At 35.1% G+C, this 15,231-nt stretch overlaps 1 protein-coding gene and 1 long non-coding RNA gene across 9 annotated transcripts; one reads left to right on the plus strand and one right to left on the minus strand.

The window, feature by feature from the left end:
• Nucleotides 1-1,439: 1,439 nt before the first annotated feature.
• On the minus strand, nucleotides 1,440-2,640 carry LOC106316698 (CRIB domain-containing protein RIC9-like). The gene is made up of 4 exons (XM_013754583.1): nucleotides 2,382-2,640; nucleotides 1,984-2,081; nucleotides 1,845-1,905; nucleotides 1,440-1,758 (listed from the first exon to the last, which is right to left on the minus strand). The coding sequence occupies exons 1-4, from the start codon at nucleotides 2,440-2,442 to the stop codon at nucleotides 1,595-1,597; spliced, it is 384 nt and encodes a 127-aa protein (XP_013610037.1). The 5' UTR covers nucleotides 2,443-2,640; the 3' UTR covers nucleotides 1,440-1,594.
• Nucleotides 2,641-8,725: 6,085 nt separating this feature from the next.
• Nucleotides 8,726-10,708, plus strand: LOC106316597. Of its 8 annotated transcripts, none has more exons than XR_001264886.1 (8): nucleotides 8,726-8,985; nucleotides 9,076-9,118; nucleotides 9,213-9,280; nucleotides 9,368-9,481; nucleotides 9,630-9,730; nucleotides 9,805-10,035; nucleotides 10,140-10,235; nucleotides 10,338-10,708. It is a non-coding gene; the product is annotated as an uncharacterized LOC106316597 (long non-coding RNA). The 8 variants fall into 8 exon arrangements; XR_001264887.1 differs by having other exon boundaries at nucleotides 9,213-9,274; XR_001264884.1 differs by having other exon boundaries at nucleotides 9,076-9,099; nucleotides 10,338-10,707.
• Nucleotides 10,709-15,231: the final 4,523 nt, after the last annotated feature.

Raw genomic sequence — 15,231 nt, forward strand, 5'->3', positions numbered from 1 at the left:
TTTGTACCCTCTCTCTTTTTTAACAGAGACTTCGAAATAGTAAACAAAATAATCAGATTTTCTTAAAAAAAGCAAATCAAAGATTTTTTCGAGATGAATATACGTAAACGACAGTGTAGAGATGAATATTATACGAAATATCAAGTTTGCGCTACTTTTTCAGAATTTTTTTTGTGGTATATTATATTAAGAGAAATACTCCAGCACTAAAAAAAAGTTTTTATCACAGATATAAATTCTAAAGATCAAAATGACCAAAATATTTCATTAAAGAGGTAAATATACATTTATACCTCTTGGGTTAACTAATCCAAATCTTAGCTTTAGAGTTAAGGAGCAGGAAGATTGAGGTTTAAAATTTTATAAAATAAAAAATAAATATTAAAAATTTGAAAATAAAAATTTTAAAAATAGTTTCAAAAAAAAAATTTGAAAAAAAAAATAAAAAAAAAATTTCAAAAAAAAAATTTATAAAAAAGTTCGAATTTGAAAACATATAATCTAAAAGTATAAATTTTTTTTATTTTCTTATTTTATATTTTTATATTTTTTATTTTTCTATATATCTAGGGTATTAGAGTCATTTTACCTATTAAATGAAACATTTTGGTCATTTTCCTTCTTGTGATCTATTTTTGTGACCAAAACTTGAAAATTGTCTATTTAAGAGAATTGCTCTTATATTAATATAAGACCATTTTAAAGTGTTCACTCGTACGAAATCTTTTGTAAAGCTACTTAGAGCATCTCCAACTCACTGTTATTTCATCTCTATAATAGCATTTAGAGGTGAAATTGCTTCATTCTACTTCTATTTCTTCTCTTATAATAGGGATCTCTATTTTTTCCTCTATTTATAGAGAACGAAATAACATTTTTTACTCTACATTTAGAGATTGCTATTTTAAAGAACTACATTGAAACATATTTCACCTCTATTATAGAATTCTTTTATTTTTGAGGTGAAAATAGCAAAATAAATTGGAAGCTGAGCAAACTTATATTCAGGGGGTAGCATTTTATAAAATTAAAAAAGACATTATAAATAAATTTGATTTTAATTAGTACCCTGATTTACAAGAAAAAAGCAAAGCCAAAGCTCTGAAAATTAAAATACTAATATACAGACCAATAGGTAAGAAATTATGCATGAAATCTCATGTTTAAAAAAATAATAGATAGATATATTTTCAAACTAAAAATTGCGAAAATTGTTATTGAAAAAAATCATTTTTATTCGACCAAAAAAATGAATCATTTTTAATAATTTTCAAACTTAATTAGTTTACCACCAAAATATTAATGAAATAATTGTGTATTTTGTAGAAACAGCTAAAATGATACTAAATTCAGGAAAATGTAAAACTTTGTGTGGTTTTGAAAACATCATAAGACCTTACTAAAACATCATACCTCAACTTACCAAAAAAGAACTTGGTAAAGCAATTCCAATATCATTGCAAAGACGCTTTCAATATTAATATGTACACACTTCTGAAGATAGATATCTCGAATGAAAACAACAACATTGATATCTCACTATATTCTCTATATTATTATATAAACAACGGCAATGATCTAAAAGTTAAAATAATCAAGTAATGACCTTGCTTGATCTTGAGAATCTTGGTGACCATGGATTACACAACTTAGAGGCTTTTGAAGAGAGCTTCTTCTTCTGGTATTGTTTCGTTGATTCTTTCCCCAATTCTTTGCTGCTTTCAACTTCTCCAAATGCTTCCATGGCTGATTTCAAATCTATATAATTTTAAAATAACATAATTATATTATTTTTTCTGAAAAAATCATTATAGTTTATGGTAAACAAGAAAAATAAAACTTGCCTGTAAACGGCCACGATGAATTTGGCTCAAAAACGTTGTTGCTCGTCTTGAATTCACGTAGCTGTAAGAAAAATAATAAACCGGTTCAGACTAAACCAACATCGATTAACGTTGTAATTGCTAAAATAAAATGTCTCACCCAACTCGGTGCACTACTCGATGAACTATCCCAACCGATATGTGACACGTGTCGAACATCTGTAGGATAACCTATATCCATCTCCTCATCCTTCTCATCTACAAAAAGAATTTCTCATTAATTCATTTTGTTAATCATTTAAATATTTATATGGCCATTTAGTAAAGCTAAACTAGAAGAACCCATTGATGTCAGAGAAGAGAAACACTTGAAGTTCTTCTGATAAACACAAGTAATCATTTATAGTCGATTATTATAATAAAAATTAACCGATTATAAACACATGTAATGAGTTTTTTTTTTTTTTTGAAAAACACATGTAATGAGTTCATAATCATATATTTTATATGAATTGGCCAAAGGAAAATTATAAACACATGTATTTATAATCGATTTACCCGAAATGTCGGAGAAACACTTGAAGCTCTTCTGATAAATCCCTTTGAATCTTGTTGACATGCTCGAATCCGAGACACTTGGACGATAATGTCAAAATGAACAAAAAAGGTTTGGTTTACGAAAGGAATGAGGAAAGGAAAAAGACCAGAAATGATTGAAGATGAAGAAGAAAAGGAACAAAATGCTCTTTTTGTTCAAGATTGGAATGATATGTAAGAGTAAGCCAAATAAAATATAGGGGGAGACATGAAAGAGTAGTGGCACATTAGATAACAACAAACTATATTCTTTTCAATTATTAGGAAATATAAAAATAGTTTATTTTTCAAAGGGAAACAATGTTTTATTTCAAGAATGTTGTCTAAAGTAAACTAGTTGAAGGTTTAGGTGATCAGTTACCCATTCCACGAGTTTTAGTTCAACTACTAGACCCATAAACTCGAATCTTCGCCGTTCGAGGAAATCAGCAAAGCCGCTGAAAACTTATGTATATGTTTTTTTTTTTAAAACTGGTTCAACTACATAATTTGCTGCTTTGGTAGGAAATAGTTTTTTTTTATCAACTAAGACAATATAAATGTTCAAAAAATCATTTAAAACTAAACCAATATATACACAAATGCAATCAAAGATTTGTTCTAGCAACTTGAAAAGTATGTGATGAATGATATACTCTCTCAAGTCTCAAGTCCACAAATCTTCATTGACGTATGTTCTTTTTGCTGAATAAACAAATGACTTCCCTTTTCAATCGATACTAGATTTGGATCTCCGCAACCGCGCGGGTTTTGTTTTCGATCATTTTCTTTGCAAAAGTTATAATCTTGATCGTAAAATGGCTAATAATCTAACATAATTGTAAATAGTTTTTACATTTTATATTACAAATTCCTGTTCATATATATGTAAGGTTAATTTCAAACAATGATGTTAGGATTTTAATCCCTCTTAACTGCTTAGATAGATGAAACAATGATATAAGGTTAATTCTACAAATGATCATGTTTTAATGAGATAGATGCAAAGCTGTCATTTATCATTATATTAAGTATAAAGTGTATAACTAATCAACAACGATTAATATATTATACAAAGAGTAAACACAAATAAATATTGCTGTCGAATCAAATGATTAGCCTCAAGCATTTTTTTATAGATTTGTAAATTTACACATTTTGAGATATTTGAGTTGTGGCCTTCACGTTTTTAAGTTCCTATATTTATGTATACAAATGTAATGCAATCGTCATTGTCTTAAATTGTAGATTTGTGATAACAGACAATGTGACTTGGTGAGACAGCTGTGTTGGTTTTGTTTATATATGTTGAAAATTGTGCTTAGTCACTTTCAAGACACCTCTTGCCTTTGGGTTAAATCTTCTATCCCGTCAGAAAAATGTAACTGATTGTAGTAGTTATGTGTGGCATTTTTTTCGTAAAGAGTAGAAATCAACTTCTTAGGAATGATCATAATCTTTTTTAGTAATTGTTATATTGCCACTGTATTTCATTTTTGGTTTTCAGTTCAAGTTCGTTTTAATTAAGTAGATAAAAATATTTTATTGGTTTGATTCGGCAATCAATTAGGGTTTCCTAATTTCTTTTGAAAAATATAATCCAACCCTGCCAGTCTTAACTAATTTCCAGACCGAACTAATCAAAGTCAAACTAACTAAAACTTTAACGAAAACTTTGAAAAAAAAATTGAGCTAGCCAAAAAAAGAATTTAACCGAAACCAAAATTAAACTGAAACCAAAAACTTCGGTTAATTTTAGTAAAATTTTCATTAATTGAAATCTATAATATAATGAGGCGACAGGTCAGCGTTTTGTGGGTCTCCTCTCCTGTTTTTTCTCAACTTGCGTGCCGTTTTTTTGTTACCTCGCGTGAGGTTTTCTTCCTGCCTGAAGTTTCGTGTTTCGCATGGGCTTTAGGTTTTCATTTCGGCCCGTTTGTTGTTCTACTCGAGATCTTTGGTCTGCGGACTGTTCCCATTCCGGAGAGTCAGATATCGAAATCAAACGATGCTGCTTCGGCTTCTGCTTCTCCATTTATACGCTGCTGGCGACACTCAACAAGAATCAAAAACCACAAATACCACCATAGCACTGGGCTTTGTTTGATCCAAAAATGGTGTTTATGCCGGTGATGTTTGTTGAATCAATACAATAAAAGAATCTAAAGATAAAAATTAGATTCTTGAGGCTTAGGAAAAATCTTTAGATGAAATCAAATGGAAAAAAGAATATAAAAGAGATTTCATTGAGGTTCATCACCAAGATGATTACAAGGGTAAAGTGAACCTTAGAATACAAAATCTCTATGAAAATATGTTCTTAAAGTATAAGAAGAGGAGAAGATCCTTTCTCATAAGGAGATAGTTCTTTATTTATAGAAAGATGAAACCTAGGGCTTCCTAGCAATATGGGCTTAGTTCAATGTATACTGGGCCTTGAGAAGGATGTAAATCCATCCCCCAACAGTAAGTCCCCCCAAGCCTTGGTCCAAACCCTACATCAAAGAGGTATAGTTTAAGTACTTTCCATATTAAGTATTTGGAAAGATTCTCTTACGAATATGGTTTATTAGACAATTAACTAGACACATTCATGCCTATGACGATTTAGGCGAGTTTACTTTGAACTTGTGCCTAGTAAAAAGCGAGTTTGCTTTAAACTCATGCTTAGCGAAAGACGAGTTTACTTGACTCATGCTAAGACAGAGGCGAGTTTACTGAGAATTCGTGCCTAGTAGAAGGAGAGCTTCTGTAAACTCATGCCTAGCCAAAGATGAGTTTTTGTAAACTCGTGTCTAACAATAAGCGAGTCGACCGCAAACTCGTGCCTAATAAAAGGCAAGTTCAATTTAAACTCGTGCCTAAAATACAAGTTTACCAAACTGTTACCGACCTGAAGTCTCGTGTTGAGATCGTGTGTGCCGAGCAAGTTGTTGGCGTGTATTTTCGTCAGGCTGTGATGATGTTGAGAAACATTCTGGCTTGTACCGCTTCCGGGAAGCTCGTAGCTGAGGGCCGTCCTTCGAAGCATGAGGACATGATGGTGGCAGCCGCTTGTCTGTGGCTCAACGATCGCTGGCTCGCAAAAAGCATGATTATGATTAGATCAATATAAACCAAATGACATAACCAACTTTGGCATAAGCAATAAGCAGGCTGTAGAACTCATTATTACTTAATGCTAGTGAGTTGCACATGATGACATGATAATTGTTAATTATTAATATCAGAGGCTACCAGCAATAAGGCAATAACATGAGATGAGTGAAAATGTCTTTAGAGTTGTTTAATAGTTTAAACCAAGGCCATAATGTATGTTGTGACACACGTGTAATTTAAAAGTTATTAAATCATGTGATGATAAAAGAACTTATCTTTGTCGGAGAGACAAGCGTCCAACAGAAAGCTCGTGCCTTTGATGGCTAGAGATGACTGCCGCTGAATCTTGGTACGCAAGCTACGGCTTGATTTGAATCTCGTACTGTAAAAGCAAAGATCAGAGCTGTATTTGGGCTTCTTGGGACACATCGATCTGGTCGTAAGGAAGAGACAGAGCTTGCAGTGGTGGTCTCGTCGCAAGGAAGAGATAGGGCTCGCTACTACGGACTGGTGCTGATGTTCGCAAACATTTAAGCTACTCTTAGAGAACACAAATGAGCTTGAACTTGTCAAGTGGCTGACGAGATGGTCTTCTTCGACGAAGAGCTTGTGCTGGTTACGGCAAGCTTGTTTCGAGCGCCTGCTTGATGAAGAACCAAGATGTTGACGAAGAAACAAGATGTTGATGACGAGATGTTGATCTCGTACCAAGCCATGCTATTGTAGTTGCAGGCCATGAACGCTTTTGCCGAGATCATGTGATCTCTACGCTGCCATGGAGCTCGTTGCCAAGCTAGGAGCGTGATGAAGACATGATGACACTTCGTTGTTACGCCGATGGTCTTCTTCGACGAAGAGCTTGTGCCGGTTACGGCAAGCTTGTCTCGAGCGCCTGCTTGATGAAGAACCAAGATGTTGACGAAGAAGCAAGATGTTGATGACGAGATGTTGATGACGAGATGTTGATCTCGTACCAAGCCACGCTATCGTAGTTGCAGGCCATGAAGGCTTTTGCCAAGATCATGTTATCTCTACGCTGCCATGGAGCTTATCTTTGGTGGTGAGGAAGAAACAAGCATCTGAGGCTTCGTATTCTCAAATGGCCTGAACGTGGCAATCCATATCATGCTCTCCACTTTTTTTCAACGTCTCTAGTGGTGGAGAACTTGGATACATCACTGTTGATGGAGCATTAGAGGTTGAGCCTTGTTTGTAACTTGACTGTGGACGTGGTCAACACGAGCAGCAACGCACTTAAAGGATGAGAACCGTGATGGCTATCGCACCAACAGATCACGAGCTCGGAACGAGAAAAAGTATAGATATGAACAGAGTTTGGAGCTTGAACAGAGCTTAGCTTGGTGCGATGTTCTCCGGTAAGACCGTGTCCGGCGTCGAGTGAGCACAAGCTTTCCATCCGAGAAGACCTCACCGGCGGCGAGCCTTGAGCTTGAGCTCTCCGTTCAGACAACTCGTTGGTTTCTCGGTGACTGTGACCTCGAAGACGCCACCTCCTCTCGACAGAACCGTTTGATTGACGCCTATGCTTCGATGATCTCAGACCTCTCCACGAAAGCTCCTCTTAGCACGACCAGATGGCGAGAGCTTGGATCTGCTTCTTCGCCACCTTCGTCTCCTCCAGTTTCACTCCACCGAGAGAAATCGTAATCAAAGTCGAGAGCTTTGGGTCATGGACGAACCAAATCTTAACTCGGCTATGTTCTTACCAGACCAAAAGAAGTCTATAACTTGTGGTCAAGCTTGATCTAGTCTGGAGATGAGGGGCTCTGGGTGTTGATCAAAAAACATGCATGCAAGTTGGTGAAAAACACGTTTTTTTTTTGTTTTTTGGTTGGTAAGTTTGGTTGTTACACCAACTCACCACCAACTCACAAAGCCCTCTCCTATAAATACATGCATGAAGGAGAAGGGGAAATTCTTCCCAAACAAGAAAAACAAAGTAAGAGAGAACAAGAGAAGAGAAGAAGAGAGAGTGCAAGAGAGAAAAAAGAAAAATCTTTGTCTTTGAGAAATTACGAATAATTTCTTGAGTGTATTTGGGATCGGGTGTGAGTTGAGAGTTTATAAAATTTCCTGGGTTGATAATAAAAGATCTGTAGCAGGTCCGGAGACGTAGGCAACATTGGCCGAACTCCGTTAACAATTTTGCGTGTGTTTTCTCACTCCCATAAATTCTGGTTTTCCGCAAAATTTGACCGCGTATTTCCTAACACTGGGTCGGCACTTTTGCGCCAAGTCTGCAACTAGTGGCCATTGACGAAGCTTGAGCTAAGTTTGCAACGAAATGACGAGGTGATTGACTCCAGATAGCTTTTTTCTTCTTCTCTTCTCCGTTACCAGCCCTTTCGCAGTGTTGATCAGCTCCTCCAACTCGACAAAGAGAAGGCTCGCGGTTACGGCGAGGAGAAACCACAGCTTTGCTGCCGTTCACGTCGGAGCTCAGTCGCTTCATCGCGTCTCTCTGTCCTAGTCTTACTCGCGACTTCCGCTTGACCAGGCTGGGGAAAGAACGAGACTCAAGTGTCGCTGAGATCGCCATTGCTGCTCCGATCCAGTCCTCCGCCTTTTTCGTAATTTCCATGAACCGAAAGACCTGATGGCGAGCTGAGAGTCTTGGGCTTGTTGGTGGGCCTTGGGTGACATCAACCACCGGGCTTAATGAAAAGTTTCTTCCTTTTCGAGAAAATACTATAGTTAACCGAAATCTTGTACTGAGCAAGAGGTGAAATTAGATCTAGGGTTTTCCCAAATTTGATTTGTTTTGAAGATAGTTCTCCTTGGCCTCCTCCTTCTAGCGCCAACTGTTTGATCCAAAAATGGTGTTTATGCTGGTGATGTTTGTTGAATCAATACAATAAAAGAATCTAAAGATAAAAATTAGATTCTTGAGGCTTAGGAGAAATCTTTAGATGAAATCAAATGGGAAAAAAAATATAAAAGAGATTTCATTGAGGTTCATCACCAAGATGATTACAAGGCTAAAGTGAACCTTAGAATACAAAATCTCTATGAAAATATGTTCTTAAAGTCTAAGAAGAGGAAAAGATCATTTCTCATAAGTAGATAGTTCTTTATTTATAGAAAGATGAAATCTAGGGCTTACTAGCAATATGGACTTAGTTCAATGTCTACTGGGCCTTGAGAATGATGTAAATCCATCCCCCAACGGGCTTCACCTCCACCGAAAAGGTACATACCCTACACATCTCTCGATATTGTTATGTTATTCAAGATTTATCGATCCAAACTGTGAGGGCTGGTATGAGCTTCTCCTGAAGCATCGCTCCACCTACAGCCTCACAAACTTCTAGGCAACAAAGAACAAGGACATAAGTCAGCAATCACCAATTCACTTTTTTTTTTCTTTAGCCACAACTCTATATTTGCAAGGACAGACTCTGGGAGATACTGAGATGGGACTTAAGAGAAACCACAGAACAGAATTATGCTTGTAGCAAAAGATGAGGTAAAAAAAAACCTTTGGTCAAAGGTTTCTGTTATTTTTCTTAGATTTCTGTTATTATCATCTCAAATTTGACTCTCTGTTTTGACGAAGGAACGGGCAATCAAGTGATGACTGGTAGGTTTTTGACTGATGGGTGAGAGAGAAGTCTCTCCTTCATATAAACTTAATAACCACGCAGAAACTAATACATTCTCCTTAAGTAACAACACCATATTCATTATGTTCAGATGGATGTTCAAACTAAGTGAATGGAAACGCTTATCTACTTATGACGTTGATTTGAATACTGGTTCAAGTGCTTCTCACATTCTTTGTCCTCTCTTTTGTTAAGTCTCATGATCTCTTGCTCAAATGTCCAAGTCTTTGTCGTTTCTTGCTTTAGGTGATTGACAGGAAGACTAAGAGGCTTGTGGAAGAGTTGATAAGACTCAAAGATTTTTCTGTCCATGATAGCTATTTACCAGTCCAAAATTTGGGCTTAGACTTATGGATCAAGGTAAACTAATTAGCATTTTTTTTACTTCTCAAATGCAACCTATGTGATAAGCTATTGTATATAGTTTCATTTGTGCATACAAGCTTCGCGTTCTCTTCATGAATCCATTCTAACAACGCAAGATTTGATTTATATCTTCTTGATCCAGGGGCAAAGGAGATTCTGCAGAAACTTTCTGAGAAGCATGGGAAAAAAATGAACACAGTTGAATCCGCCCTAAAAATTGCCAGCTTTCTTAAGTTCTTTAAGGTATGGAAAGTTACTACTCTCTCTATCAAGCTATAATGTGTGTTGGTTTGGAAATGAGGTTTTGTCTGTCGCAGGATCAAATAAACATGGCTGAAGTCTAGTATTCTCTGCAGCACTTCAAGGTAGAAGAGGAGATCGTATTTATAGTCTCAACATTACATTCAGATGAATTTTTCATAATGGAGTTGAAACCTGGTGCGAGAACAATGGCATACATGAACCGTGATGATGTTGCTGTATGTGCTGCTGATTGTCGATTAATGGTATTCCAGTCAGTGGAGGACAGCACCAGATTCTGGATCAAGGTAAAACTGTTTACATAGTAGCTTACTATATACCATAATAACTGTTATTTTGCGAATATTTAGAAAACTCTCAGAGCAAATGATGTTAACTGATATGTTGATAGGGCCGGAAGTTTTCGATTAGAGGCCTCCTTGGGAAGAATGTGAACCGAAATGCCTTTCTTGATGGATCTTTGGTGATATTCCGACTAGCACCTCAGGTACACAACTAGAATAGTTATTTCCGTATTAAAATAACGATTCTCAAAAGGCTAAGAAACACTTCTACAGTCACTGATACGTTTCTTCACAAACCGTTACAGGATTATCATGGCTTTCATGTCCCTGTCTCTGGAGTTATTGAAAAGTTTGGCGATGTTTCTCGATGTTTATATACGGTACTTGGTCAAAATAATTCCTAAAAATATAATAATCACTTTTTCATGTTTGTTGATATACCATTCCTTCTCAGGTTAATCCCATAGCAATCAATAGCAAATACTGTAACGAATTAACCGAAAATAATCGAACCCTGGCAATTATATCAACATCAGAGTTTGGAAAGGTTCACTTTACACAAAACCCTCTGTCTTTACATGCGGCTTTAGAAGTAGGATGACTAGACTCTTCTATTTCCCATAAAAGAGTGGCATTATATTTATATTATATGATTATGGGTTGTGAGGTAAAATTTTCTAGACTCTTCTATTTCCCATAAAAAACGTTAGTGACTTACGGCCAAGATCTTACTGATGTTCTCTCTTAATTTTCTGTGAATTCATTTCTCTTAAAAGTTTTGCTCAAAAAAAAAAACATTTCTCTTAAAAGCATTGATATTAAAGATTTTTGTCTCCTCTAACATGAAAACAAACATCTGGTTTATTGGAAGAAAAGCTGTGATTTTGTTGAATTGTGATCGAACAGAGAGAGAGCCAAGGCTTGCAAACAACGATGAACAATATTGGCTTGGCTTTTGATTTTGTTACTTATCAAAACTCGATTTTCCAATTCCATGTTGGAAAAAGATAAAAAAAATAAACAATAGTCGCAGTTATTCTTGATTCTTAAATTTTATGATGTAGTATTTGTTACATATAGAATCGGATTCCTTTTGCTTAAGGTATAATAATCCAATGAAACCTCATGTGTTCAATAGAAAGCAAGAGATAAACGATGAATCAATTCTCAAACTACCACTAGCCAAAGTTTTTGACTCAAGTAAAGACATTTCATCATAAGAGTTGTTTTGGAGTGTTTGTATGTTTTGATATTCTGAAAAGAAAACAATTCGGAGAGTTCCTTCAGCCAAACAAAGAATAAAACCTTTTAGGAGAAAAATATTACAACAAATTATATTAAGTTTGTGTTGTTGCTAAACGTAACACATGATTATAATTATATTTCAATTTCAGATGCAACTTCAGTTACAAACTCTGCATTATTTAAAATAACCTTCCCTCGAACTCAAAGAAACCACCACAACAAAAAACTAACCGCAACACATATAAAACCACAAACATTTTTTAAAAACAAATTTAAAGAAACAACAAACATATAATCGTACCTTCGCAATAAGCCATTTGAACACTAAAATAAATAAAAAATCATAAACTCACCACAACGTATTCTAGCCACACAAAGCGACCTAAGGTTTACCAAAAAGAAAACCCACAAAACACATAATACACAATTCTACTCACAATCACATTTACTGCACAGTTTCAATAACTTCACAAACTACAGCATCTCCTTAGCACTTATTTCATTTATATACTAATAAACTACCTACGTAATCACAACAAAACCCATAAACCTCAACTTCAAACATAAAAGTGCTAATAACACTAATGGTAAATCCCAATCTTCACCATTATAGATAACATCGGAGAACAAATATATATAAAATAAAACAAACGGCAAAGTCTCATACGCAAAACAACACAACACAATATATCAATAACGTATCTGGCTCCTATGCCCCTAGTACTCGGCAATGTGGAACCAAATTTTTGTTTGTTTAATTCAGCACATTATTTTGCTAACCGAAACTAACTAAAACTGAATAACCCGAATAGGGTGAATTCGCAAGCCTTCATCATGCTTACCGCAAACCTACATCATGCATTGTAAGCATGATGACATAAAAGAGCTAATCGCTTTGTGGTGCCAGAAATTTTAAAACTAAAACTAAAGGGCCAATATAACGAAAAGGCAAAAGGGAGTTGGACAGAGTTGGTAGTTATAAGAAAAGAGTTATTTTTGGGTTCACTTGAACCTCTAGATTCACCAACCAATATTTTAAAGGCGAATCTCCAAAATAGCATCTTTCTAAGTTTATGTCACAAAAATAGCCCTCAAAAACTAAAATGACTAAAATATCATTTTATCTTTTGAAAAATTTAAATTTTTTTTTATTTTTCAAAATTTGAAATCTTACGACAAAACCCCACTCCCCAACTCTAAACCCTAAACCCTAAATTCTAAACTCTAAATCCTAAACACCAAATTCTAAACCCCACCCCATGACTCTAAACCCTAAATCCTAAACCTTAAATCCTAAACCCCACTCCTTAACTCTAAACCCTATCCCTAACTCTAAACCCTAAATCTTAAACACTAAATTCTAAACCCTAAACCCTAAACCCTAAATCCTACACCCACCCCTTAACTCTAAACCCTAAACCCTAAACCCCACCCCTTAACTCTAAACCCTAAACTCTAAACCCTAAACCTTAAACCCTAAACCCTAAATCCTAAACCCTACCTCTTAACTCTAAACCCTAATGTCTAAATTAATTTACCATTGGAACATAAGTGTATATTTATCTCTTTTGATAAAACATTAAGTGCTATTGTGGTCATTTTTATTTTTAGAGACTATATTTGTGACAAAAACTTTTTTAGTGCTATCCTAGTCATTTTCTCTTATTTTAAATTTGATATCTTTTAAAAAAAGAAATAAAATATTGGCAATTTATATTATGTTTTTAAAATAAAAAAGGTAAAAAATAGTAGTTACAGAAAAAAGAATTAAAAAAAATCTTTTTAACGTCGTCAGCAAAACACTAAACCCTAAATCCCAATCCCTAAACCCTAAACCTAAACCTTTGGGTAAAACCTAAACCCTTGGGTAAACTCTAAACCGTTGGGTAAAACCTAAATCCTTGGATATCCTAAAATCTAAATAAAAACACTAAACCCTAAAACTCTAAACCCTAAACCCTAAATCCTAAACCCTAAACCCTTGAGTGTTTTAGTGTTTAGTGATTTTGATTTAAAGTTTAAGATTTATCCTAGAGTTTAGGGTTTGCCCAAGGGTTTAGAGTTTAGGGTTTCGTATTTAAGGTTTAGGGATTAGGATCCAGGGTTTAATATTTTACTGACGACGTTAAAAATATATTTTTTTTGTAATTACTATTATTTTTTATTTATTTATTTTTATATTTTAATTTTTTAAAAATGATATAATTTGACAATATTTTGTTTTCTTTTTTAAAAGATATGCAATTTGAAACAATGAAATCCTATTGGTTAGTGAACCTATCGGAGGTGAACCAAGAATAAGTCATAAGAAAATATCATATGGATAAAGTCATAAAACTACTATTGGCTGTAGATTCGTTAGAAAAAATAGCATCACAACAAACAATCAGAGGTATAACCACTTCACTTGTGTAATGCATTTGAGAGGCGTGATTCGATTTTTCAAGTTTAAATAATCTTACGAATGTCTTACTTAATACAAAGCCATGTCTCGATTTTCCCAGGAATAAAATAAGATGGTGCCCACGCGCACAAGCCTGTCATGTTGATAGGCTAAAGCTAACAAAGGTATAAAACGAAACTATATCTCTATCATATAAGATTGGATGAAAGAACTCATATATTAAACCGATCTTGACTCAGGTTGATTCTCAAACAGATAACAACAGGAGATGGTGGTAAAACTGAAAACTTAAAAGAAAAGAGCAAGATCAACAACAAAACAAAAGCTGAAACGACGCTTTCAAAATAAAGTAGCATCCGATGTAACACAAACTTTTGATTGAATATAATTTACATTCATTAAGAAAAACTTCTTAGCTTTCATACCTTCTGAAACATGGAGCCTACAGAACAATGAACAACGTTGTATGCTGACATATCATAGACTAGAGTTCCATATTCCTGATCATATTAGATGAAGTACTAACAAGAAACTAGTATAGCTTTTACCAAAAAAAAAGAAACTAGTATAGCAGTAATGAGTACAAACCATCTGACATTGCACTACATTAATTCAAACAATTCGAGCAAAACTGATGAGAGTCAAATGGTTAACCAAAGTAAACCAATGGCTTGGAGTAAGAAAACATGATATTATAATTGTTCCTGAGTTAATGGAATTGTCTTCCAATAGTGACGTGTGATAGTAATGGGTAGTTACTTTGTCTTCTTCTGTATTTATAGACATCGATGTATTGTGAGTAAAGGGTATGAAAAGAAAATAGCAGTAAAAGTGTTTCTAAGTCTTTGGGTTTCATCATTTGGTATCAGAGCAAATCTCTTAGCTTTGAGGAGGGGCCTTCGCGGGCATCAAAGCACATTTTTGTTTTTGATCCGGACCACTTTGTGGTATCAAAAACTTCTATCAAAAAAGAAAAAAAAATCTTGTTGTGATCTACGTAATGGAAAACACACGAGAGTGCATTGAAGAATTCAAAATCAATCTCAGCAAAATGCATGATGAGATGCGTGAAGAGCTGAAGAAGATGGCGCAATATTGGGAGGATCAGGCATCAACTTGGCGTAAGAAGATGGAGACGTGGAAGACGGAGATGGAGACGACAAAGACGGTGAGAAGGGTGAAGAGATCAATCCAACCGGCTAAACATATTGTGAAGGTCGCAACGGATACGCAGGTTCATGAGGAATCAAGTCAACATGCGACTTCACCACTCAAACGATCTGCAACGTCATCACGGAAACATCAACAAGCTAGACCGGTTCTGGTTAGACGTCAACATCCCTCTGCTCAGACCATAAAACAAAGAAGGCATAGCCGATCTAATTCGTCTAAGCCAAGAACTGAAGTTATGTCTACAAAACCTCCAGAACCTGGTCATCTACTTCGATCTCGTTTCTTACAGTGGAGGTTACGACTTTCATCACATGTGCTTTGTAGTTGTGTGAAGGTGGTCTTGTCTCTAGCATGCCGAGATGTTATCAATAGAAAAC

The sequence above is a fragment of the Brassica oleracea genome, chromosome C9, assembly GCF_000695525.1.
Source record: "Brassica oleracea var. oleracea cultivar TO1000 chromosome C9, BOL, whole genome shotgun sequence".
In the NCBI taxonomy this organism is placed as follows: Eukaryota; Viridiplantae; Streptophyta; class Magnoliopsida; order Brassicales; family Brassicaceae; genus Brassica; species Brassica oleracea.